This window comes from Buteo buteo, chromosome 10, assembly GCF_964188355.1.
Source record: "Buteo buteo chromosome 10, bButBut1.hap1.1, whole genome shotgun sequence".
In the NCBI taxonomy this organism is placed as follows: Eukaryota; Metazoa; Chordata; class Aves; order Accipitriformes; family Accipitridae; genus Buteo; species Buteo buteo.
In genome coordinates this window covers 15,775,550-15,802,569 of record NC_134180.1, presented here as the reverse complement: position 1 = coordinate 15,802,569, position 27,020 = coordinate 15,775,550, and the positions used below count along the sequence as shown (strand labels likewise).

Below are 27,020 nucleotides of genomic sequence, written 5' to 3'. Positions count from 1 at the left end.
AACAGTTAAAAACATATTTACTAAGATTAAATATAGTCAAATTGCAAAAACATACAATCTGACAATGTTGTCATGTGCTCTTTCAAAGAGTGCATAGGACATATTTCTGCAGCAGTCAATACAGTAAATTCTTTTAATGCAATCCCAGTCAAAGCTGTAAACATTCCTAATTGCAGTTTCTTGGGAACTTTTTGTTCCATTCAAGTTTTTATTAGCAAGTTGCACTGGGCATTCCCCTGCCATTTTTTTTCGCATTAGTTACAGACAGTATCGTCATCCACCCCTCTGGCTGTTCAAAACTAGTCATAAACATTTTTTCAGTAGATTCAGGGTAGTAATCCTTTGCCTGCAGTGCACAATGACACTTTCCCCATGCCATTGTTAGCAAGGCCCCCAGTGCATGATCTTGAGAAGCAGGTTGATGAGGAAGTCTGCTATGCCTTAATGGGATTTCCTGCAGGTTTGGGATCATAACCGTATAGGAAAGTAGCTGCTATTACAAGGACGGCTCCGAAGAAAAAGACACTGAATAGAATAGGGATGAAAAAAAAATAGTTAGCTTGTTTTAGTTGATGCAATTTTATTTAAGTAATACAATCAAAAGAAAGGACATCTTTCCTGTGAGAACACAGAAAGATAAATTATATTTGTCCAATTTATAAAGAATAATTTGCATATGTTTATTACAGAAGGATGCATGAAGAAGTTGAAATAAGAAACTTATATCCACAATGTATCATTATACTGACATATTCTGAAAGTTAAAATTATAGTTTCATGGAACAACTGTCAAAAGTAACCAGATCGATCCTTTTTTCCTCTTTTCTTCCCTTTTGCCTAAACCTCTGTGCAAAACGCAAGCAGAAGCTTAAGAAGTGCAACTACTGTGGTTACCCAGCCACTTTTAAAATCTTACGTACATCATGTTGTTGGAAATGCATTTGCTTTGAAGTCCAAAGCTTATGTCAAAACAAATTACTGCTGTCCAAGAACCAGTTTGCAAGTCAGTTTTTCTAATTTTTGGCAGATATATAAAGATTTATGTAAGGAAAAGATAATAAAGGCATCTTTTGTATTGTGACATATGGGCCTTTAAAGTTGTTTTGATAGTTACAAGTCCAAAACAAAATATCCAAAGACAACAGACAATCAGTATACATTTTAGAAAAGAACCTTGTCATAAAGATATGTCAATGTTGACAACTTGATCTTCTGAACCAAATGCTAAAAAAACTGTGGCGCATGACATGATAATCCTTCAGAGAATACAGTTAGCCTATTTCTGGACACGATCCATTGCAACACATTCAAGCACTTAAGTACTTTACATCTATTATCCCAATCAAAAGTGTTTATTGAAGTGACAGAAGCAATTATGCAGTTTCAGTTCAAATAAATTCAGTTGACATAAGCAAGGTACTAAAGATTACGTTTGATTAACTCAAGGTAATCAAGTTTTATTAAATGAGATGGCTTCAAGTTCTACATGCTGCTAGTTGGCTCCACCTCATTTAATTATTTGTTTCCATTTTCACCTGTTTACAGAAGCTGATAAGTTACTTATTAATTTTCCATTTGAACAGACAAAAATTCTTAAACCACTTTCTACATTTGTTTTAATAGGACAAGTATAGGCTACTTACAATTTAAGTTCAACATCTTCCATTTTTTAAGCCTAAATAGTTGTTCTACTTCCTTTTTTGAATGTTTAAGTAAACTCCTGCTAAAACTGTAAATACCTTTTAGATGAAAAGATGTTTCTTTGTATCAGATACAAAGGTTGTAAATATTATTCAAAATATTTTTACACTATGAGTATGTGTAATGTGAGGAGTGTAGATCAACTATAAATAAAATCCTTTCAATATATCTGAAAGTTGGAGTATTACTTCTACACTCCATATATTAACATGCACTGCCAAGATAAGCACTGTTCTGGAATTTACCCATGTATAAAACCTGCAGTGCACAGAGCTACTCATACCTGATTGACAAAACATCAGGACACAGTGTATTGGGCCTAGAAGCATATAGCAAGCGTTTTTCTCTCTTTCTTGGTTGAGTGTTCTTCCTGGTTTTCAGCTGGGATAGAGTTAATTGTCTTCCTAGTAGCTGGTACAGTGCTATGTTTTGAGTTCAGTATGCGAAGAATGTTGATAACACTGATGGTTTCAGTTGTTGCTAAGTAACATATAGTCTAAAGTCAAGGATTTTTCAGCTTCTCATGCCCAGCCAGCAAGAAAGCTGGAGGGGCACAAGAAGTTGGCAAAGAACACAGCCAGGGCAGCTGACCCAAAGTGGCCAACGGGGAATTCCATACCATGGGACGTCACATCTAGTATAGGAACTGGTGGGACTGGGGGCGGGGAATCGCCACTTAGGGACTAACAGGGTGTCAGTTGGCGGGTGGTGAGCAATTGCCCTGTGCATCATTTGTACATTCCAATCCTTTTATTATTACTCTTGTCATTTTATTAGTGTTACCATTATCATTATTAGTTTCTTCTTTTCTGTTCTATTAAACTGTTCTTATCTCAACCCACGAGTTTTACTTCTTTTCCCAACTTTCTCCCCCATCCCACTGGGGGGGGGGGGGGGGGGGCGCGAGTGAGTGAGTGGCTGCGTGGTGCTTAGCTGCTGGCTGGGGTTAAACCACGACAGTGTTTTCACTAATAAATATGGCATTGTCTTTAGAAAAAATCTCTGCCTTTGGGATTCTGGGTGTCCTTGGGAATCAATTGCTGCAGTGTAACTCAATGTGTGTATGATTGCAATTATCTCTTTTAGAGACTGTTTTGAGATTGGATGAAAACCAGTATAAAAAGATTATCACCGTTATCATTGTTCAGCCATAATTCCTCTTGCAATGAGATGACTTGCAGAAGATCTGTCCATTTAGAGGACAAAGAGAAAACAAGAGACAGGCAATCCCTTTGTCACCACCTCACTCAGAACAGCCAGCAGGGGGGGGGCTGGTTCAAAGAGCAGAACCAAAGGCAGTTAGTGCAAGGCAAGCATCAAAACTAGAGAGGAGTGGTTTCAGCACAAAAGCAAAGTAGGAGCTGAGCAAACTGAGGGAGATCAGGTAAGGAGGAAAAGAAGAGAAAGGGACAGTGAACTAAAACATAGAGCCCACAAGAGAGTCGTGTGTTAAAAGCCAAGATTTGAGATTCCTGTCTTGGGGAGGGCTATGTCTTACAGAAAATTTAATCTTGCCAGCTATACTGAAAAAATTAAGTATCCGTTATGGTATGTTAGGAAACTAAACTTTTATGTGCAAGTTGCACGTAAACATTCTAAAAGTGTGGCTTGGACAGTTTTATTTATTTATTTATTTTTGCAGTTATATGTAGTAAGCATTAAGTTTTCAACTTTTTTTTTTTTTTCAGCATACATGGAAAATAATTCTTACCTTGTAGGGACAAAATCTTGCAGCCAGAAATAGGAGATCAACGTTGACAGTATAATAGAGAGAGAAGTTGCAAATCCCTTTAAAATGTTGTCCGCATATTTTATAACAGCAGCAATCACCAGCCCTCCAAGTGCCTGAAAAAATATTGAGGTTTGGATTTGCAACCTGATAATTCCACTAAGAGCATCTATTTTAACAAGTGCTTACTTTAGGAAAAGCTTTTGTCTATGTTTAGGAGCATTAAATTTATTTTATGTTATGTATATGCACTGTTGAAGATAAACATTGGAGTTCTTCTTTCCCCATTAATGAAATTGTTGATCATATTACCATCATTAAGTTAGTGGAAATGCTTGTACTATTCATTTTTTAGCCACAGGAGGAAGGGCTTTTTTTTTTTTTTTAAACATTGCAAAAGAAATAATGCTTACATACTTTTATGTTGCACAATACTAAGTCATATGCTTGCTATATATTGTCCAGGTTTTTATTTAAAGGTTTATTCTAATAGTGATAGATCAGACTTTTGACTGTGGCATTCTCAGTAACTTCAATTACACCCATTAGTTTCCCCAGTCATTTATAGAAGAGTAAATCCCAAGTGCCTTCACAAAAACATGTGATGCAATGTATCTCACCTGTAGAACAACAACTATCCAAGTAAGTTTATTGTATCCTTGAAAAAATCCATTCTTTGACAGTTGTTCTCCATCATAAATGTATACACCCATCAGTCCAAATATGCTACCAAAAAATCCTGAAAGTACAAGATTGATTTAAAAGGTTCAGGTGAAAACCATGCGAACAGGTTCCTTGTCCCCAAGGACTGCTCACATATATCTGATTTTAAAATAGGACTGCCACTTGCAATACCATTACATTCAAATGCAATCAGTGTTCAGACAGATAGTCTCTTTAAAAAGCTATTTTCCACACTTTCTAATTCAAAAGCTACTTTCCACTAGTTTTGAGTGTTTCCATTAGTACATTCTTACATACTTATCTTCCATTGCTTTCTACTGCAATAGGATGGCATTATTTGCGTATAGCAAAATTCACTTAAACACAATTTCAGTTTTCCTGAAACTAGTCAGGATTGAAGGCTGAAGTCACATTATAACCTGGAGAGAAAAACAGGGAAAACCTTCAGTGGAGGAGATGGTCACTGACATAGCAAGAGCAGGACTTAAATCAGTTTGCCAATTCAGACAAGGATCTTGGAAGTGGGATTCTTCTGAACCACTCCAACACAATGAACATTTACTAGTAGAGACTTAACATCAAAAGAAGAAATTGAGACCAGATTCAAAACTTTATAATCTGGTAAGTATAGTGTTCTTCTATCAGATGGGAAATTTTTCCTAATCCCCTCAGTCACTGAAGTAATGCAAGCACCTCCCCTGTGACTGACGTAGGCTCTAATCCTGAGCAGGAAAGGGGGAACATTTTTTCTATTCCGTTTCTGTGAAAAGCTGACCTCTATCTTCATTGCATTTCTTTGTGTCTGAAAAGGGCGGCATTATTCTGAAGAAGATAAAACCTTCCGTTTAACAAGAAATAATTCTTTTTTTAGACATAATTAAAAATTTAGGTTTCGTTCAGATTAAACCAATTACTTCTATTTTCCAATTGATCTACTAACATAAAAAAATAAAATCAACTATTTGTACATCCCTAATATGACACTGGTATACATTAAAAACTGTATTTTTCTAAAATTATTCAAATATATTTTCCAATTTTTTTCTACAGTTCTAGCAATTCGCTACAGATATGAAAATGAAAACCAGGTTGGACATATGGGTTTTGTTGTTTGTCTTTTAAGAAAAGCTCTATTTCAAAGCTCTTGCTTATGACTGACTTGCTCCTGAATGATACAATGTCTTAAGTGGGCAATTATCTTGCACTTGCAGAAAGGATACACTAACCTATTTTTGAAACTGTGATTTCATGTTTCAAATATTTTCTAAAAGCTGTATCAGGAAACCCTCTATGAAGTATGACAAAACTCATTTCATTTATGAACTGAAAACAACCTTAATAGTAAATGTATTCTACTGAATTTTGTATAGAGGCAAATTAAGCTCACTGACAAAAAATAAAATAAAAAAAAATCAGGTCATTCAATTCTCACTATTATCACAGACATTTATGTCTTCATATATCACAGTCCTAGTTATTCATTACCTTGAACAGTTTGTGTTTAGATGCAGCCTGTTCTGATCTCACTGTTTTCACAAAGCAACTACTGGAACATTCAATTTGTGACCACGCTGCCTGTCAAACTAGCAAACTCATTTGTTTTCATACATACTTTTGTGCACTGTAGAAAAAAATCTCAAGAATGTTTTAGAAGAGATCATTGATTTTTCAATAATTATGAATGTTTAATTGGAAGTTGTTTTAGATATCTGCATTGTTGCCCAACAAACCGCTTCTAGCATGGAAATTCAGAGCAATAATAACCAGCTTTCCTGGGTAATGGATTTTACATTGTAGCTCCATCCAGAGCACCAAATCTTACCTTAAATCCTGGACTGAGCCCCAGCTACCCACCCTTCTCTGCCTCCAAAATTCTCTAACATAACCTCTCCTGAGGTATCCCCTACACCCTGTTCAAGAAAACTTAGTTTTAATATACACAATTTCAATAAATACTAGCAAATATTAAGTAGAGGTTTTGATCCCCTTATCTATCCTCAAGTTTCAAAACACTATGGACATGTAAAAATATTAAAATATAATAAAAATGCAGTTCTGCATTTTTAACTGAAACCATTTATAATTAAAACACAGCAGCAGGAAAAGAAAGGAAAAAATATTGCTTGCATTCAGACATTTTTGACCATATCAGTTTCTGACCAACTATCTAATTACAAAAACCCCACGCCTGTTTTTATGGTATTTCATTACATTCTACCAGACTCAGTACACAGCCCTGATCCACTAAATCATCCTCATGACTTAATTCTACAGTACTGTGGATTTGATAAAGAGTCTGTTCTAGGGTGCTGGAAAGTTCAAATTCTGCTGAAAGCATTATTCAAATGTACAATAAATAATTATTGCCAACAGGTGAAAACTAGAGGGATTCCATTAGAGAAAGAATGCCAACTCCAACAGTAAGTTTTGTATCTGTTGCAAAACAGCAACAAAAAGATATTGCTAATGTCACATTTCCAACCCTATAAACTGGACAAGATTACTCTGAGGTGAGGGAAAACTCATTCAGGAAAATGGATCAACTCTGTCTCCATTAATATCTAGGGTCTAGAAGACCCAGAACTACTTTGGAAATAGAAGGCATTCTCTTGCTGATAGGTGCACAATAGGAAGGGGCATTAAAATAGTTAAGATGAACTGTCTTTTCCATATGCCTCTCTCCAGTGACTATATAGACAACTAAAACAAACTGACCTTTGTACTGAAATAGTAATTCATTACCTTAACTTTATTCACAAAGCGTTTTTTTTTAATTAAAAGTGCCAACCTATAAAAACTGCCTACCCAGCCACAAAGGAAAAAAATAATGTGAATTTTATATCTCAAAGCATTGATTTAGAAATGTATTTTGTTTTAATGTTCCTATATTCTCTAAAAAAATAAAAAGGAATACTATCTATATTTCTCAGATCTTATGAATTAGTGCAAAAGACAATTTTTAAACAGAGGATACACAGAATCCCGCATAAGATAACATTCTTTAGAAAATTTTAAATACAAATTCAATGGACAGATTCTGTGCAAACTTATGGACACTCTATAAGCAAGTTAAATCAAGAACTAGGTTGAGATCAGAAAGCAACTGCTAGAATTCTACCTAGCGGAGTTTATACTCTTAATTTTAAAAGTACATTTATGCAGAATACCAAAATGTTGGTGATATTTCTTATTATATATATATATTTTGCACATTTCTCTTAATTCTTCAGAATGCAGTATCTCTAAGAGATGACTAAAATTAAACTTACCAAGCTGAATATTTCTGATCCACACAGACTGCTTAGTTTCCTTTAAAATTTTCTCAAAATAAACCCCAGCAAATCCACTAGAAAAGCATGCTATAAGAACTGCGATCAGGCCTACAAACTGAGATCCTGCTGAATGTTCCTTAGCAGCTGTTGCTTGAGAGTCTGAAGGCCACTGGATATAAAAACAGTTATACAAAATTCACTGATAAAATCAAGTCATGAGCATCTATAAAATGCAGATTTGTTTTCTTGTAACAGTAACAGTTACTAAATACAATCACATGCTTGTAAAGTTTTGTATTTTGAAGCACAAATACTTTTAAAGGACTGGAAAGCCATAATTTTTCTTTCTACATATTGTAAGATACATACATAAAACTGTGCCTGAACTGGGAGAACACCCATCAATTTAAACAGGTCCAGGATTTATGTTTTACAAGCCAGAACTGTTTCTGAATCCCAGCATAACTTACCATGGCCTTTCACAGTCACCAACTTTTGCCACCCGACAGTTAGTTTGTTACCTTACAAACATCAGCACAGTTAGAAAACTGCTTACACCAGCTGTCTTTAAGATGCGATTAATTGCCTTTTGCATGTGCCCCTCTTCAGTGATTATGTTGACAACTAAAACAAGCTGAAATTTATGAAGCTAAATCCTGCAATATATCTGATGCTAACAAAATAAAACGCTATGCCATAGACAAAAACATACTGAAGAGTCTGTTATTTACTATCAGAATGTTTTGTCCTCAATTATTAAATTTTAAAATTCTACAAATTTCATCCTCAGATTTTTTTTCCAAATCCTTAAGTTTTAAAATAAAAATTTCTAGGCTATACTAAAATCTACTAAAAATTCTTAGAATAGTGTCTTATCCCATGATCTTGCCCTCTGAAAACTACAAACTCCTGTACCTGCACTATTTAGAACAGAGGCCAAGTTTGCCTCTTGAAAAAGGAAATTTGCCATGCTGAAACCATATCACAAGGTGAGCAGCAGGACTGCGCTGGCACAGAAGATCTGTGAATCCCTCATGTCTGAAGAAGTGTGCTAATAAACACTGCTATCAGTGTTATTTGCAGGTTGCTCCAGAGGCCTTGTCACATTCTACAGTAGAGCACTGGGACACAAAAGGTGTTATCTTCTGCCTTTGAACCGTTTCTGGTGTCCTCTAGCCCTGGCCAGTTGTGATTCGTAGCTCCTGACCATACTCTAGTGCTCATGTGCAGCTGGTAGAATCACAAAGCTGTATAATCGGTATAGAAATCCAGGTTCCTTGAATAAACACATTAAATAAACACAAACCCCCTGTTAATATTTACCTGCACAAATGCCACTCCTGTCATCAATATTACTAATGAAAGCCACTGGTATACACCCAATTTCTTGCTCAACATGGACACAGAAAACAATGCTGTGGTAAGAATTTTCAGCTGATATGTAACCTAGAAGAACCCAGAAACAGTTACTACCACATAATTCATGGCTTTTTTTGAAACTTACAGAGAAATCCAAATGTACGATACCTGGTATGTGGCTGCATCTAGGTTTGACAATGCTACATACAGCAAGTTATTCTGAAGAGTATAAATTCCTGAAGGAATAGCAAGTTTAAGAGTTTCCATGGGTTTATTAAGGATTTCATCATGTAGCACTCTGTTCAGAGTCCGTAAATTGCACTCTACCCAAAGAAACAATAAAAGAAATAGACATTCACTAAAAGGAGAGGAAAAAAAAAAGGAAAGAGAGATACCAAAGTTCTGTTCTTGAAGATTGTTGCCCCCTTTTTGTAGCTATCACTGCTATCAAGACCTCAAAATTCTATCTACGTTTGACTTTCATGAGCCTCATATATGTAAGAAAAAAAGGCTGCAAAAAGTCTTCTTGTAGCCTGGAACATTAGAACTAGACCAATTATTCAAAATACTTTAAAACTTATTGAAACCATATCGATATTTGAAGATGATACATTAAAGAGTATCACCTAAAAAGTGCACATGCAGAAGCTCACAGTTAATGCATATACAACGATATTTTTAAGCTGTTGAAGATCAAATATATATGTCAATGAACCAGATAAATTCAGTATAAAATGTACAAAATAAGAACTGGAGTAAATCTGAATATACTTTTTTGAGCTTAAAACTGTGCTTCTTCCTGTTGTAATGAAATTGTTTCCTCCCTTCTGCATCTGCTGTTTATTACAGGCTTCTAAATTATCATTCATGCTTTGGACACACTTAAAGCTTTTCATTTCTTCCTACTTCTATATATGAATTTCTTAAAATGCCTGAGCAAACACAAGCTTCAAGCTATTGCAGAAAATTAATTCTTGCACTCCTCAGTATCCACATTCTTTAACAAGAACTCTTCAGCAAATATACAGTATCTTCTAATTGTGTGTTGAGAAGTGAAGTATGATTAGTCTTTCCAAGACTATTTCTTACACGAGGAGAAGGGAAATGCTTTGCTGTACGCCTGTACTCACATGGCTGCTTTGCAGTTGCCACTAAAATACAGCATATTGATTAGGAAAATTACTTGGTGCAAAATTTGATACATACTGCTGTCTTTGTAGACCAACAGAACACAGGCTAAAATCTTCAGAAGTTCAGCAATAACTACTGCAGTAGAGGATAAGTAACGAGGTCCTTCTTCTTTCAGTGTCCGAGAATAACGCATAGTCAAGACTAAACTTGTGGTCTGAAAAACCAGGATGCCCAAGGAAAGGTATTTTAAATTGGTAGACATTTCTTGACTTTTTTCTTCCTGAAACAGAAAAAAAAAAACCAAACCCAAACCCAGGCTTAAAAGGTAATATTGCAGATAGATGTTTCCTTTGCATATCAGCATATTAAAAAAAGTTATCCAGGGAGCTCAGCCAAAGGAAAACAACAAGCCTAATCTGATATTTAAAAAGAAAAAGGAGATTAACACTTTAAAATGTTTTTTGAATACATGATTACAAGTGGGGAAGCATATCAGAATATTAGAAGTAGTGATAACTAACAGAGAAATGAAATGAAATATCTCTTATCTGTAAAAATAATAAAGTAAAATAAGGACTATTAACTGGTAATTAGCTTTCCAATAACTGGTTTCACAAAGAAATCTCCCAAGTTAAATCAATTATGGATTTCTTTATGTAGGTAAAGGCTCAGAAGGTATTTTCAAAGTGAAAAAGCCCCACACTGTGATACTGCAGAATGCCCAGTACCCCTGCTGCAATGAGCTATTCCCAGAATGAAGAGATCTTCTCATTCTTTCACATCTCCAAAGTTTTTCAGGTTGCAGTATCTGCGTTGCCAGATAACATAGTGCCAGCACAAGACACGGTGAGGGTTGCGCTGCTCTAAATGAAAATGAGAGGTATGCCTGATGCTGAAGGAAAAAGAGAGTTGTGGGAAAGCAGGGTTGGACAGGAAGACGTGGGGTGGAAGAGCTGCAGGGGAGACAGCGCTAAATCTGTCCTGCTGATTATCCTGCTCGGAAAAAATTAGTTGAATATAGATGACTAGGTGACCACACCTACTTTCTCATACTGCACCACCACAAATGTTACATTAGTAAAGCTGTATCATCCTCATCTCTACCATGAACTTTGACCAAGCTGACCGTGGTCTCCTCTGCCCTTTGTCACCAATTAGAGCATTAACTTAGTGCAGGAGACTAACAAAGCAATTCTCATTCTGCAAGCACAATGTATTACAAGGAAATTAAAAAATGCATTACTGCTATTCAGCATATTATATAATTTTCTGCTGTTCTTCATATTAAGAATTTCCATATGCACAGAAATTAATGCTTTCTATAAAAAAGTAACTACTACTGCCTTCACTGCCCACATATTCAAAAACAGAGCGGTGTTTTATAATGGCAAACTTAAATCAAATCAGTAATTAAAAGTTAACAAATATGTTTTGAAGTAAAAGAAAAACAATAACAAGTCAAGGCAATGAATGCAGTTCTCACTTCTGGAAGTCTAGAGGTGGTATAAGCAGTACTTATTGGATGCATATTCCAGAGCTGTCCCTATGCATATTTTACACCTACAGGCACACAAGTTTTGACTCATTAACTATCTAGTTTTGTACAAACTGCTGAAGGAAGCGTTGGTACCTCTAAATATTTGAAGCTGAAACTGAAGCTGTTTCTTGCTCACTGCATTTCTCTAGCTCAAGATGCATTTCATAACAATTTTCATTGCTATTTTTTCAGAAATCCGGAGAGCTGTGCTATTCAAATATTTCTGACTTACCTTTATCTCATCTCTAAGCATTAAGAGATTTTCTCCAATCAAGTATACAAAGTTAAATTAATACCTATAAGGCACAGATACTTAAGAGACGTTGCAGTAACCTGCAAAAAAATATGAATTGCCAACAGCCACAGAGATATGAAGTACATACTTGTATCCTACACAATAAAACTGTTTACCTCAAGAATCATATAGCTGTAAAAACATTTGTAAAAGCATACTGGCAAAGGAGGAAGAAAAAGATGCCAGGATGCAGAAACCGAGGAAGAAATACACAAGGATTCCTTTAAGGAAACTTAATAGAAAATACTTTTGTATGAACAATGATCTCATTTAACTCGCTGAAGAAAACAAATACTAAAGATGCAACTGCACTGAATTGTATCAATCAGACAGAATGTAAAGTACAAAGGAGAAGAAAGCTGCAGACAACATTCAAGATTTGCTAACTTTTTCCACAGGTTCTGGTGGAATAACCCTTTACACAAGGATGTTAACTGTGGAACTACACATCCCCAACAACAAAATGGAGAAGATCAGTTAGTCAAGAGGAACATCTTTGAAGAATAGATTTGCTACAGCTGAGAACAAGGAGGAGAAACAGAAGAACAGTTCCCGTGAAGTGATATAGAGGGGACATGCAAGGTCAGAATCATACTCTCTGGAGAAATACCAGCAGCATAGAGAAGACAGAAGCAGAAAAAAGAGAAAAGAAAAAAAAATCCACTGATAGAAAATACAGAACTGAACTTCATTAAAAGGTCTGCTTATGCTACTGGATAAAACTGACATTGCAAATGGCACATTTATGTGAGCCAACTTGCACAAACAATTTCTTCCGCCTTTTCCATCTACCTCATTTTTTAGTATTGATACCTGACAATCTGGAAACACAAAGAGCAATATATGGTTAAGATGAACAACACTAAATTTCACGAAAGCACACTTACAGATAAATAAGTTTTTAAACTTTTTGGTTTTCAGTTTTCAAAATGCTTCTGAACAAAATAGAGATAATGGGAACACACATCTCTCCTGAACTCGGACCCAAGTTTCTGCATTCTGTGAGCCTGTGAAGTGACAAAGTGTTTTACAAATGTTCAAAATTCTTAGAGATCAATTCCTTAACCTTCAAAATAGGTCACAATATCAGAAAATAATGTTCACATTAATTTCTTGCTGAAATACAACCGACTATTTACTAAGCAGCTTTAAATGTAATTTTAAAAGTAAGTCACTAATACCTTGTTTATGAGCAAGTATCAAAGCATTCAGCATGAAAACATACCAACAAGCACAACGGTTTAATAAGCCTATCATCAAAGCCATAAGGAATACATACATTACCCTGAACTACAATCTTGCCCTCATTAGTAACCATGATAAAAAAAGGGAACTTTCCCTAAAGTGTCTCAAAAAAGTGCCACTAGCAGGAAACATTTCTTTACCACATTCACTAAAGCAGTTTCAGAGTTTCCAAAATTCACAGGAATTGGACTTTAAGCATCCAGTGTGATAGCTGAAATAAGGATATTTGTTAAAAGTTGTCCTGTCAATGGTCAGCAAGACACGCTTATAGAGGACAAGCACATGAAGTTTCATGCTGTACTTACAAATAGTTTGTTCGCAGAACAGGAACTACAGAGTACTGAAACTTACGTATGCCAATAAAATAACCACCCTCTGCTAAGCACACATAATATCTTATCAGCTCTCCTGGTTCCTCTTCCTTCCTTTTAAGAGAGAGCTGCATATCAGTTTGTAGAACTCGGTGCAAACTAGGGACTGGATCCAGAAAAGTAGCCAAGTACTGAACTTCAAACAGTTGAACTGTCTTCAACTGCAGTTTCACAGCAAGTTTAGATTTACAGATTATTACCAGAGGTGTAAATGCTCTCTTCTAGCTGTAAGTTCCTGCTACCCTCACTGCAACAGACTGTGCAGTCATATACTAAATGAACTATTGTCTTCAGTAACAGCCCACACTTTGATTGTCTAAAACCAATAATGAAATCAAAGTTCCCAATGCATTTCCTGTACAGAGTTACAACCAGGCTTAGATTTCTTACTGGGCTTTGGACAGACTACTCGGTGCTCTGCAGGATGCATCTGTTCCAAAAATCATATTTAGGTTTGCTAATTCAAAGACTGGAAGTTGAGTGGTCATTTTAACTCAGTGACTTTTGAACTGCATCTTACAGAGAGGTGCTAAGTACCTGCAACTCATTGACTGTAATGTAGCCTATCACATCTGTTAACTCAGTGACTAGGCTCATTATTCTTTCTTTTTCTTAGTCTAGGTAAAAGTAAACCGATTCTGTGCAGTTTATTCAGTATACCATGTAGACACACCCTACAGCCAGCAATATGGAAGGCAGGTGAAGAGGTTAAAAGCAAGTCTATATGGGAAGTCAACATGCAGTAAGCCAAGATGGCATTATACAGCCATGTAATGTTTGACTTCAGTACACACAGGTGGATAAAATGCAGATGGATACTACGTGAAGAGTTATTCAGTAATTAATAACTGTAGTAATTCAGTTATTATAAGTGTGAAGGAAGAGGACCCTGGAAAGGTTTTACAGACTCAGAAAACCAAAACAATCTATATAGGAGGTAATACCTTCAGCTCAAAGCATCATACTGTGCAAAGTCTGAAAAATATCTTTTCAAAGGATGGAGATTTTTTTAAAGTGGAAAATCACCTATTTCCATTTCATAATATTCATTCAGACAAAATGAATAAATTTCTGACTTGCAGATTTTCATCTCCCTTAGTAATTTCTCCACCACAGGCTAAAATTTAATATTTTACATTCTATTTTTATATCATCCCTACACTTTCTCTCCTAAAATACTGGTAAATTCTAATGTTTGCAGATGAAATACATTAGGCCAAAAGGAACATAATCAATTTGACTTAATGAACAGTAAACATACCATATATATTTTATTTTCCTCTATCCATTCTTAACAAAACTCGCTAATATTAATTAGGATTTATTACATGAGCAACAAGATGATGATTACAGGACTTTTCTTAACCTTAAGATTTTATCTTTTAAAGATCTGATGGTATAAACTTTTGAGCTTGTCGGCTGTTAAATATCTACAGTAACACAATCTTGCACAAAATTAAGGATTAGTTTGTGAATTTATCCTATTCTTGAGTTTGTAGGAGGTCTCAAAATTATAGAATTACTTTAGTTCGAGGTATATAAAGCACTAAAAAAAGTCTAGAAGGAAACATGACTAATTTATTTGAAATACTCTTTAGTTAAACTCTGAGACTACAGACTGTCTTGAGACATTTTCTAAAGATGGTTGGAACTATTACTGCATATTATGGAGATCTTTCCAGAAACCATGGCCTAACACCATCTGCAAGAACAAAAGAGTGGGGGCAACTCCACAGATCCAGGCACTCCCAGAATTTCACACCATGCTGATACAAATATATTAAGATAAAGTGAGGACAGAAATGTTAAGACTCAACTTTGTCTAACATCAAGTATCTAGTTCATTAGCATGTTTTAGACTCATTGAATTTTTAAGGTTGGGGTGCCTTACATTTTTCACATATTATTTTATAAATAAAAAAGATGATAGTTCATGCACAAATGATCCAAAATTCATTTATTTGACTGTGGATTTCTCCTGCATCAATTACACTGAAAGTTCTTTCAGTATTCCAAACTATCCAGTATTCTGCATTATATTTCATTAATTCAGCCTAAATTACTATGAAACTCTTCTTACAGTCACTGCAGCTGGCTCACTTTTTATTATATTAATTGAATTTAATTTTCCATAAATTTCTGAAACTTTAAGACAATATCAGAGAAAACTTGAAAAGAAGAAATCAGCACCCAAAAAAACCCAAGCACCCAATGCTATCTCAAGAAGTAGCTAACACAACAACAAAACGCAATTAACAATTAATTATGTGACAAAAAAGCAAGTTAAATTCACAGATTAAAATAACAACATGCTCTCTGTCAAATGACTGAGCAGCACACAGTAAAAGTCATGCATGCAATTACTACCAGGTAACAAATGTGACAGGCTAACATAACAGTCAACGAGTTGCAGGTACTTAGCACCTCTCACTGTAAGATACAATTAAAAAGTCCCTTAAAATAGTCTCAGGGTACATATGGTCATGATGTCTTATAAATCAAGGTCCATTTACTGCTTACAAATGACAGATCTTTAGAACAAGTCCATACGGATTAAGGAGGAATTCATGACAGATGGAAGGTAAAATGTATCACTGGTTTAGGCTCCCATCCTGCAATTTACACCTCACTGGCAGAGCCTAGGATTCTACACAGGCACAAAGGCAAAGGCCTTCCTAGGTGATGGCCTAGGGATGCACTGTACCAAAACCAAATGCATACACAGTAACAAAAAATGGTGAAATGATGCCTTTCCAACAGGCTACAGAGTTAATTCCTACCCATTTACCAAAAGATTTGACATGAAAATAACTTCTACTAGCAACTATGTCTTTACTTCTCCCTACCTTGTCAGAAGGAAAGTTAAATTTAAAAAAAATAAATTACTAACCACTATTATGCTTCCAATCTTCACAGTGACGGCATTACATGAATTACACTCCTCCCAGCCTAGCTGTGAAACATTTTCACTGCTGACGGTCTTTTAGAGTGAAAAGCCAAGTTACAGGAGCTATTGCTAGCTCTTATTCCATTTTATGATTAACCAAAAGACACCTGCACATTAATTAAAATACGGAGCCAAACAGAAGCAGACAACCAGCCTCTTAAAACTGCACATGGCAAACTAAGTGCTGTGTGCCAGTACATGAAGTTCTATGTCTGGGATCTGCCAGAAAATAAACAGTGATTGAGTCTGCCTTACAGAATGAAAAACAGAGTGGAAAGTAAAGTACACCATTTCATTCCAGTGGAACAGGTATGGACACACTTCCTGGGCATTTGCTTTGAAATCAAGATAGCAGATTAAAGAAACAGGATGGTGTTCTCCTACTTCTCAAATGAAATGTGAGCCCAGCACTGATGCTGCACCTATACAAACACAATAAGCTAGCAACAAAGAGGAAAAGCACAATTGGAAGGTGGAGCAAGAGCTAGCTCACAGAACCTGAAGAACCTATTTTTATAAGACTTCCTTGTATGCTTTCGCACGTGTGTTGCCCTCTTCCCTGCGTTGGATAACACATAAGTAACATGCTACTCAGAGGAAAGAAAGTTCTATTCCATAAATATTCTTTCTGTTGGACTCAATATAGCCTTCTTTTTACCAAAAGTAGTATCTGAAACAGCAAATAGTTTATGTATAGAAATAAAATGGATGGAAGGAACCTCTTGAAGTTCAACAAGGCCAAGTGCAAGATCCTGGACATGGGCCAGGGCAATCCCCAGTATCAGTGCAGACTGGGGGATGAATGGATTGAGAGCAGCCCTGTGGAGAAGGACTTGGGGGTACTAGTGGATGGAAAAATTGCACATAAGCTGGCAATGTGTGCTTGCAGCCCAGAAAGTCAATTCTATTCTGGGCTGCATAAAAAGGAGCGTGGCCTGCAGGTCAAGGGAGGTGATCCTCCCCCTCTACTCTGCTCTCATGAGACCCCACCTGGAGTACTGCATTCAGCTCTGGGGCCTCCAGTGCAAGACAGACATGGACCTGCTAAAGCAGGTCCCAAGGAGGGCCCACAAAAACGATCAGAGGGATGGAACACCTCCCCTGTGAAGAAAGACTGAGAGAGTTGGGATTGTTCAGACTGACTCCGGGAAGACCTTATTGTGGCCTTTCAATATATAAAGGGGGCTTTTAAGAAAGACAGGGAGAGAATTTTTACCAGAGCCTGTAGTGTCAGGACAAGGGGCAACAGCTTTAAACTGAAAGACGGTAGATTTTGACTGGATGTAAGGAAGAAATTTTTTATGATGAGGGAGAGTAGCGAGACACTGGAACAGGTTGCCCGGAGAAGCTGTGGATGCCCCATCCCTGGCAGTGTTCAAGGCCAGGTTGGATGGGGCTTTGAGCAACCTGGTCTAGTGGAAGGTGTCCCTGCCCATGGCAGGGGGGTTGGAACTAAATGATCTTTAAGGTCTCTTCCAACCCAAAACTTTCTATGATAAATATCCCAGATGGTACTGAAGCTGCATAAACCTTTCCAAATCTCGTAAGTGCTGCTGAACTGGGTTATGAAGAAGATTTTACAGACTCACAAGTATTTTAACTGCCAAATTTGGACCGCTGTCATTCAACAATGCATTTCTGTCCTCCCCCCACCCTCCCCAATACGTAATCTTTCATGTCTGTGTAATTTTTTTTATAAACCATGTTATAAACATTTGTAATAATCTTAAACCTTGTATTTCTCACTTTAAAATGTCACTATTAATGTCTTCCATCTTCCTCATACTTGACACAAGTTCTTCTTTCTTCTCTCCCGTAAGCTTTCTATACTTGTCAGCTGTTCCTCCCCAAATACAGGGCACTTTTCAACTAAACCACTGCAAATCACTTCATCATTTTAAAACTTATCTTACTCTTTCTTTTGTTTTCCAGTCTGTTACTCATTCTTCTTACTGGATACATTGTAATGTGTATTAAGTACACTATGGAAAAAATAAGCTATGTTTTTCTTAGAGGTTGTGTTCTTCTTCAGAAGCGTTATTAAAAGTAAATCCTCCAGCAAAGTTTTGCCTTACTCTTCTAGCAGAAACTGAATAACAAAGATTTTTTTCACATGAAGGTTTCCTTCAGGCAGTATTTCCAATTTTTCTATTTACATTAAAAAAATTATTAACTGGTGAAAAATATTGAAAGCATCACTGCATTCAAATATTTTCATTACAAGGATATCAAGCGCAACACAGTAGAACACTTGTGGACCTTCCTCCTGCAAAATGATCTAGCTCCCTAGCCACAACCCTATCTTGGCCTTTTAAAATTCTGGCAGATATTTTTTAGCACTGGCAAGTGCACTTATGCACAGAGCAGTTACACATTAAATTCTAACTGCTAAAGATCAACCAACGATTTCTTCTTAACTTTGCTCCAAAAAACTAGGCTTTTGCCAAGGATAATGGAGACTCTATCAGTGATTCACTGGCCTATCACTCAACAAGGAAATTCCACCAAGGAAACTGCAAAGCCTAACAAAAGGAATGTAACTACATATTAACTAACATCTAATTTCAGACAGTGTTATAAAATTGCTTGGGACTCAGGTAAGGTTTTCTTACAGGTTGACAGAAAACCTAGCAGAAAGGGAACTTAACACTGCTGAGTTTTCTGATGATCTCATGAAGTTTTTTGTTGGGGGGGGGGGAAACCCCACCATTCTAATCTATGTATCAGACAGGAAAACTTGAGTATTGTGAATCTTAAATGTGAAACTTGTAGCTAAATACTCTTTAAGCCCACCCCCCCCCCTTTATCCTTTACACCAAACCTAAGAATCCAAAGATAAGACTTCTTTGACTGATGAGAATTTGGTTTGATGAATATTAAAGAAATCCAATATTGAATATAAATATTCAGCATTCAGGAAATTCAGGCCCTCATTGAGCTAAATCTGACACCAGTATTTCTCGTAAGACGAAGACTTCAACTATGTGCACAGTAGTGCAATAGTTTTATATTGACATAACAGTCATTAAGCCAAACTCTGCCTGCCAGCATAGAAATTTGATACAACCTGCCTTAACTGCCTCTCTCTTTTTCAAACAGTACATACACTGCATTCATTGTATAGATCACAGCATGAAAAGATCCTAGTAGTCACATTCAGATTTTGTAAGCAAGGAGGCATTCAGTTCTCAGTTTTAGTTCAAATGCCCATCCCTCCTCAAGCATACAGGAGCGCGATGACATGAACTGAAGCACTGCCCGAATGCAACTCGTGCAGATGTATCAAGCCACTGAAGGAGTTTGATTTAAAGTGCTGAAAGATGGAACATTGAATACAGCCAGGGTTCAGCTACAGCTTACGCTTATGTTATTTCTGAATTACTAATCAAGTCTGGGTGCTCGAGGCATGGCAGCCACCCTCAGTCAAGGTGACCTAGTTTCAGTAATACAAACTAGATGCTACAGTGAAAATAAATCTGTAGACACTTATTGCAGAAAGCTAGTAATTACAAATAAGATTAGACAGCTGAACAGTGCACTGAAGGGTTATGGCTATAAGACAAAAAGGTTCAAAAATTCAATGGGAAAATCCTGAACTCGCAACCATCTTACATTATTATGCTAGATCCCAAGAGGTACAGAACTTAAGAATCTCTCCTCCCCTCTAGAGACACCCTCTATTGATGTGATCCAGCTGGGCAGCCTTCTGAGTTCCAATGAAGGCACTAAGTCTGCACAATCAGCATGCATAAGGGTATGAACTGAAATAAGTGGTGAAGAATAAGCCCAGGTAGCAAGCAATTCAGGAATAATGAGAGGTATAACTGTATCTAGCAAGCCTGTCCCAAAGATCAAGTACGTGTTGCCCTCACTTAACGCCACCAAATCCAGAACTGTTTTAAGCAGACATATGTGATTTGATTTCCCTAGGTACCTGGTTCAGATGATCCCTGCCTTTTTCTTGTTATTGCAAACAGCAGCATAACTAGCATAAAGAATTAGGCTGTGTAGGCAGCCTGTAGGATTGTTAGACATAGTGTCACTCCTAACAATACATTGCTCTAAATAAAGCAAGTTTATACTTACTACCACTACAGCCTTTCCCAAAACCAGTATTTTTGCTGTACATTCTACTTCTACAAACAAGAACATCACACATCCCAAACCAATAGATCCTTATCTCCCAGAACCGTAACTTTCAATCACAAGTTCTCAAAATGCCTAACGATGTACAAGGGAATCATGAGCTACAGTTTCTAAAGGAAGTGGTTACTGTAAATCAGTTTGTCCACAACTATCACCTCCCTCAAATTCACCCTGCAGCCTCTAAAGAAATTTGATGTTGCTTGTTCTTTTATAAAAGAAAGACACACATCACAGAGCTGCAGTCTACTCTAGCAAACTGTCTACACACCAACAGTTTTTGTGGAGCAGGTCCTGTGTACTAACTTAACAGAGAAGAGCTGAACAGGTCAGGCTCACTCAGTCCACATACAAAGACTGCAGATGAGTCAAGTGCAGCACCTATGGAGAAAGGCAACCCCACAGATTTGGGGGGAAGCAGCCCATCACCTAATGTTCATTCTAAAACCCATTTTGTCAGTCTGCACATATGTTCTTCGAAAAGCAAGGGTTGCCTTAGATCCCAGCCCTCCTGTGTAGAGGTCACCATGACAGATAAGCTTCCCACTATGGTGCCCACTCAGTTTTAGAAAGGTTTGTTATGCACGTTCTTCGTGTCTCAAAAAGCACATCCCTCCATTGCGGAAAGCAGTCTCCGTCTTCTCCACCCAATCGTTCCTTAAAAGTCTCTTCTCCTGTATTCAAGCCTTCCTCACCCTGCTTTAAAATACAGTTTACAGAATTTAATAAAATGAAACAACTTGGAGTACCTTTTGGTGTTTATCTGTTACCTTCCAGCCTATTCAATAATATGTATTATCCTATTACATTCATTATCCTGCATCTTCTAGTTTTCTGACTTAATCCATAACCTTTGTACTGCTAGACCATTTCTCATTTCAAAAACCCAGTATGAAATTGTGATGTCATGAAAATAAAGTGTGCATTTCTGTTAACTTCACATACAGCACTACATCAAGCATAGTGAGCACCTTCTCAGCAGAGCACCAGCCGCACCTACACCGAGAAGAAAACCAGCAAGTGAGCCACAACCTGAGCAGCAACGACACAGCTGCTGACCAGGTCCGTGTCCCTTCCCAACTTCACACACAGCTGCTTCCCCACAGTAACTTCACCTTCACGCCTCCCCTCCCTCTTCCGCAGGCCACTCCGTTTACAGACATTTCTCTCAGTATCTCCTCAGTCGCACTCTTCCCCTCCCCAGCCTGCTCCCACAGACCTGCTTCCCACCCCATCCACCAACCCCAAACGTCTCCCCTTCCCACACCAGAGGCCTCCCTCAGGCTTCTCCCCTCACCCATACCCCTTGCACCGCTCCCTCCGGGGCGGCCTCAGCCGGCCTCCGCTCCTCCCGGTCCCAGCCCAGGCCTCCCACCTGCAGCACCCGGCCGGCGGCCCAGCTCGCCCCTCACCGCCGGCTCAGCTCCCACCAGCCACCCGGTGTTTCCGGGTGCCGCGGTCCCGTCCCGCAAAGGCTCCGGCTGCAGCCGTGGCCCCGCCCGCTCCGTTCCCAGGGCCGCGGCAAAGCAGCGCGCCCCGCCCGCCACGGGCCCCGGAGCCGCCGCGCCGGGCAGCCAAGCGAGAGCTTGCCGGTCTGGGAGCGGCCGGGCCGGGCTCCGGTCTGGTGGAGGCGGGCAGGGGCTGGCAGGGGCTACGGTGCCGGGGCCGCGGCACGAGGAACAGCGCCGCGGGGCAGGCGGGGCCCACAGGGCTGCGGGGCGAACGCTGGCGGCTGGAGCGGCGGCAGGGAGGCCTTGTCCTACCCGCCCCGCCGCCTCCCGCCGCCGGCGCCGCGGCTCGGGCCGCCCCGGCGGCCGTCTGGGGCGGGGGGGCGGCGCGCGGCCCCGGCGCCACCACGCGCAGCCGCCTTCCCGCCAGTGCTCTTGCGTCGGGGGGTGTTTCACCGGAGAAAGTCCTTCAGTAGGGTATTGCTGCAGTGAATGACACGAGTATGTTGTATGAAATCCATCATAAATTTATTAAAGAAGTGCAAGGCTAGTTCGAATTAAGATGCGGACCTCTCAAAGAGAACCTTGTTGCGCACTCCAAAGAAACAAATCGTCCACCAAATTTTGAAGATCATACTTAGGCAAAACTCCTTTATGCTTCACCGACAGACACTTAGGCTGATTTACTGATGGTTGGCAAAGGGTAGCGTGTCCTGGGCGGCATTTCAAAGATGGGTCAAGGCTTGGCCCCACTGACGGTGGTAGCAGAACGTGAATGGAAATTCATCAATTACAATCATAAACCGTAGGAGACAAGCATACTACTAGTAAATGTAATTTTAGTGCTACGCACATGTTCAATAAGACGCTAATTAGACGTGTGCTTTAGGAGAAGGCACTTTGCATTCTCCTAAGCAGCAAAGGAGCTTAGCCGGCAGCTGACGCTGGTGCGGGAGCTGTAGGAGTGGCGGTACAATGGACGAACCACTGCTAACAAGGGGCCAGAGCAGTGGTCGCTGCACAAAGAGAAGGTGGCTCTGGCAGCTCCAAAAGAGTTTGCTGCAAGACATGGAACTGCTCCTGAACTCAAAAATGGGCCATGGTCTTTCTGTGACCACGTTTACTGTGCCTGCTTGCAGATGTCAGCATCATTCTTGAAATTAAACTTGCAGATATATTGGGTATCACAGGTTAGACTAAAGGCTTGAGAGAAGGAGCCAAGATACTGTCAGTTTTATGAACGTAATTAAATTTCCATTCCTTCCCAAGGGAAAATGCATTGTGTTTCAGCAGCTTTTAGACTATCAGGCGAATCTGAGGTGCATTGCCTCATATGCTTCTCTACAGAACTCTAGGTATTTGCAATCAGTTTGAACAGAGTTCAGCATTTCTTTTCTCTGAGCTGTTTCGCTTCTCTACTGAATAAACTCTAATTAACCCCCCAAAATTTCAGTCCCATGGAGCATTTTTCTTTGCTTTGCAGCTTCTGTATCGAACTTGCATGTGATTACAATGGACTAAAACCAATACTCCAATATTATTGTAGCCTCTTTTCTTCTGTCCCATGAAGGACTGCTTATCAGATGTTTACGTTAGCCTTATTTTATGCGATGATGACCAGGCACGGTGGCTCAGTTTGCCTATACAACCATTTGTTTGACCTCCTCCACTTTGGTTAATAACCAAATATTTTCTGTGTATTTGTTTGTCGCACCAATCAGATTTCAGGTAGGCGTTCATCGCATTCCCCATGGGGAAAAAAAAATAAATCATATAGGTAGGGTACAATATGCTCTCTTAAAATGATGCCTAAACCACTGACAAAACTAATGATATCTACTAATGACTAAAACCAAAGGTAAACTAATGAGAGGCATGACATACTAGCTAGACATACAACATAACAGCCAAGTAGCACCTGGCAATTTGACTTAAGGGTATTTTTTTTCTTACATCAAGTAATTAATCTAATATTACTGAATATAATCCATGTCTAGGATGACAAGCAACTCTTCAGAAGTTCATATAGACCATTTTGATGTAGCAGCAGAGAGAGCGAAGGCACTCAAAACACTGAATAACAGCAGGAGTCGGGGAGTGGAGTGTTTCCCAGCAGAGCTCTATGAAAAAAGAGAGCAATTTGATAAACCCAGTTTGAAATAGTTCTATTTATTACTATTAGAAAAGCACATAAAGTTTCAGAGAAATCTTTTCCTATTAGCCCCTTCAGTAGTGAAGACACTTCTGATGCTAAAAAAATCACGTGCCACATCTACACCACACCTAAACCAACAGGTGTTCAGTTTTCAAGTGACAGGCAGGATCAAAAGTATAAAGTACTTACATGGTCCCACTTTTCCTCATTTTTGTTGATACTATTCTCATTTATTATGTTGCACAGGCATTCTCAAACATTTATTTAGACACAGGAAATCTGACAGGTACCTCACAGTATAAACAATACTTCCAGTTTTCTACAATATGTATAGGAAGAAACCAGTAGAAACTACAAAGAGGAAAAGTGCTTACCACTTGACTGCCACCTGAGGAAGTTGAATTCTGAAAACAAGCAAACAAGTACATCTTAAAATGTTCTCACCCAATGGTTTTGAACACAGTTCTGCATGTGATCAACAAAAGTTTAATAGCTTAACCCACAGCATGGTTTTAAGTTGTTCAAGAGGAAAATAGCTTTGCATAGATAAAGTAAATAGTTTTAGTCACACACTTTCTCTACCTCATCTTACATCTGACAATTTCAGCTAAAATCAATGAAGGGGCAAAAGTCTATTTTTCTGTCATTCTATTATCACATTCTATACAGAGTTTTTCATCCCTATAGTTGAAAGAGGATGTTAAAAATTGATGAGTACTGAAAAAAAAGAAAAAAAAAGGAAAAGTGCTAAACCAAGTAACCTGCCAGTGAAAAACTCAACAACCTAGTTTATAAAAAAGAAAAAAAAAAAAAAAAGTGAAGGATTAACTGAGCAGAGCCTATAAAATCTACACAGAGAACAGGAATTTAAAAATAGAGGACAGCAAAATAGAGGACAGTAACAAGGCCAGTAACTGGAATGTGAAGCAAGACAGATTCAGATTTAAAATATAACTGATATTGAAATAGCTTTCCCAGGCTGAGGCCGTATTCTCCACAGCGGTTTCTTTAAATGTGCTCTAATACAAATGGAACTAATAGAGAATGTTCTCTTCAGACCAAATCATCCCGAAATTGCTCTATCAACCACACAGGTTCTTTGTTTACTAAGAGAAGAAGATGAAAATGCTGTGATGAAAGTATTCTTACCGGTTTCCCAGAATAAGTGCTTCCTGAGGTAGAGAAGCCCTGTAAAAATAATTATAAACCATTTATTCTTGTTGTCCAAAGAGCACAGAGCAGTCTTGAAAATGCCCTAGATATCAGTAGTTTTGATACCAACTTTGATTTTACCTTTTTCCTTGCACTTTTCCCCCCTATTTTAATTGAATGGTCTCAAGTAAGCACAGCTATGTCCTCTTTATTCCATGAGCTGTTTCAGAGGATTTTCAAAGCAGTGTTATCATTGACTGAACTACAAAGTTTGAAACTGAAACAGTTACCCTGATACTGAAATACTTCATTTGTAATAGAATGATCCAAGCATGTTCCTATGAGTAAGTAATAGAGTATATCAAAACTTTGCTATGTGAGGAATGAATGCTGCCTCATCCTAAGGTTCAAGTTTGAACAAAATATTCCAATTTTTGTTGGTCAGTGTTCTCAGACATCTACCATTGTAACATAGTTTTAAATTTCACCCTCATTATTGCTACCTATTTTAAAAACCAATATCCATATTTCTAACTTGGTTATGGAATACTGAAAGAAGAATATCCTCACTGGCTTTCCTTGATGACTGCCTCCTGAGGAAGATGAACCCTGAAAAGATACACATTTTTTACTCTAAGCCTATTTGTACTTCAGTATATTCTTGCTATCTGGAATAAAGGACCACAGGAGAATGAACAGTATTTTGTGTCCAGTCATCCAAAAATCCCAGGGAAAATCTTATCTGCAGTACCAATATTTAACATCTTTCTGTTGCAAGTATTCTTTTGAATGATGTATTAGTCAGAGAATTTAATTCAAAGTCCTCAAGAAGAAAGAGCTCTTTTGTAGTTATGATGTGTTTAATATATGGAAAGGAAAAAATAATAAGGTCCAATTAAACATTAATTCACCTGGAATCAGTGTACAGTTAGAAGGGGTGGTGGTGGTGGTGGTGTTAAAGTCCTTTACAGCCCTACTTGAAGAAAGCTCTAATAAGGAAGGTAACTGAAAATAAGAGTGGATACTGAAAAATTAGATGTTCTACAAGAGTCTTATTCAGTTTTCTGGCAAAGTTGCTCTGCTTAATTAAATGGCATTGCCAACAGGAAATCTTACAAGCACAAAATGTCTCACCTTTATGATTCATGTAGAACAAAATGTACCATTTGTGCCCACTTTTTAATAACAGGCGGATACATCTTATCTTCTATAAGACATAAGCTAAAACATTGTGTGTGCTTTTTTATATCTCGTGCCATTGAATGACAACAAGAGCAAGGTTGAAATTACACAGTAAAAAAAGTGGTCTGAAACAGAAGATGAAAATACTCATAGTCAAATGTCAACTATTATTTCCCTCAAAAAGAAATAGAAAGTATTTTCTGCAAAGCAAGCCGGAAATACTTAAGACAAATGAGTATCAAATCAATGAAAAAGTGAGCCCTGAGCACAAGGTATATGATTACTATGAATTTAATCAGAAATAACTGTTCAGAAGTCCCTTACAAAAAAAAATAAATCTGTAATCTCATTCTGCGATTACTAGAACTAATCCAGAGATTGGCTGGAAGTTCAGTTAGAGTAAAATGCTAGTAAAAACTATGGAAATGTGTCAAAATAAATATTGTTTGCATTTGTTGAGATTATCCCAGATAAGTAAATCATGTGACACTCTTTGCATATTTAAGTAATTCTCAGAAAAATGTCTAGTCCATAACAAACTGGATATAATTTTTTTAAGAGGCTTATAAGAAAAAAGAAAGGTAAACTTGAAATTTTTTTACTTACTGGTTTACCATGTTGTTTGCCTCCAGAAGAATATGAGCCCTGTAAGAAGTCAATCAAACATTT

At 37.9% G+C, this 27,020-nt stretch overlaps 2 protein-coding genes across 29 annotated transcripts in view; both read right to left on the bottom strand.

Annotated features, from left to right (window-relative positions):
- On the bottom strand, positions 1-22,218 carry SLC35A3 (solute carrier family 35 member A3). 4 transcript variants are annotated; one of them, XM_075038751.1, is made up of 8 exons: positions 21,827-22,218; positions 9,952-10,156; positions 8,914-9,068; positions 8,710-8,832; positions 7,384-7,555; positions 4,051-4,169; positions 3,413-3,546; positions 1-525 (listed from the first exon to the last, which is right to left on the bottom strand). In XM_075038751.1, the coding sequence occupies exons 2-8, from the start codon at positions 10,136-10,138 to the stop codon at positions 435-437; spliced, it is 981 nt and encodes a 326-aa protein (XP_074894852.1). In that variant the 5' UTR covers positions 10,139-10,156; positions 21,827-22,218; the 3' UTR covers positions 1-434. The 4 variants fall into 4 exon arrangements, with proteins under 4 accessions (XP_074894852.1, XP_074894849.1, XP_074894851.1 ...); XM_075038748.1 differs by having other exon boundaries at positions 21,790-21,952; XM_075038750.1 differs by having other exon boundaries at positions 9,952-10,090; positions 21,790-21,951.
- Positions 22,219-22,373: 155 nt separating this feature from the next.
- Positions 22,374-27,020, bottom strand: part of LOC142035960 (uncharacterized) — a 58,126-nt gene continuing 53,479 nt past the window's right edge. For all 25 annotated transcript variants that reach the window (XM_075038721.1, XM_075038725.1, XM_075038726.1 and 22 more), the window contains 4 exons: positions 26,958-26,996; positions 25,167-25,205; positions 24,392-24,421; positions 22,374-23,982 (listed from right to left, as the gene is read on the bottom strand). In XM_075038721.1, coding sequence (XP_074894822.1) covers positions 23,884-23,982; positions 24,392-24,421; positions 25,167-25,205; positions 26,958-26,996 — 207 coding nt within the window. In that variant the 3' untranslated portion in view covers positions 22,374-23,883. The remainder of the gene's footprint in view (positions 23,983-24,391; positions 24,422-25,166; positions 25,206-26,957; positions 26,997-27,020) is intronic.

What these genes read in the sequence shown, in the direction of transcription:
- SLC35A3 (XM_075038751.1), bottom strand. Translation starts at nt 10,138, where the DNA reads ATGTCTACCAATTTAAAATACCTTTCCTTGGGCATCCTGGTTTTTCAG. An exon ending in TAGATGCAGCCACATACCAG is followed by an intron (nt 8,833 to 8,913) that starts GTATCGTACATT and finishes GGGTTCTTCTAG; the next exon opens with GTTACATATCAGCTGAAAAT. An exon ending in CAGGAGTGGCATTTGTGCAG is followed by an intron (nt 7,556 to 8,709) that starts GTAAATATTAAC and finishes TTTTATATCCAG; the next exon opens with TGGCCTTCAGACTCTCAAGC.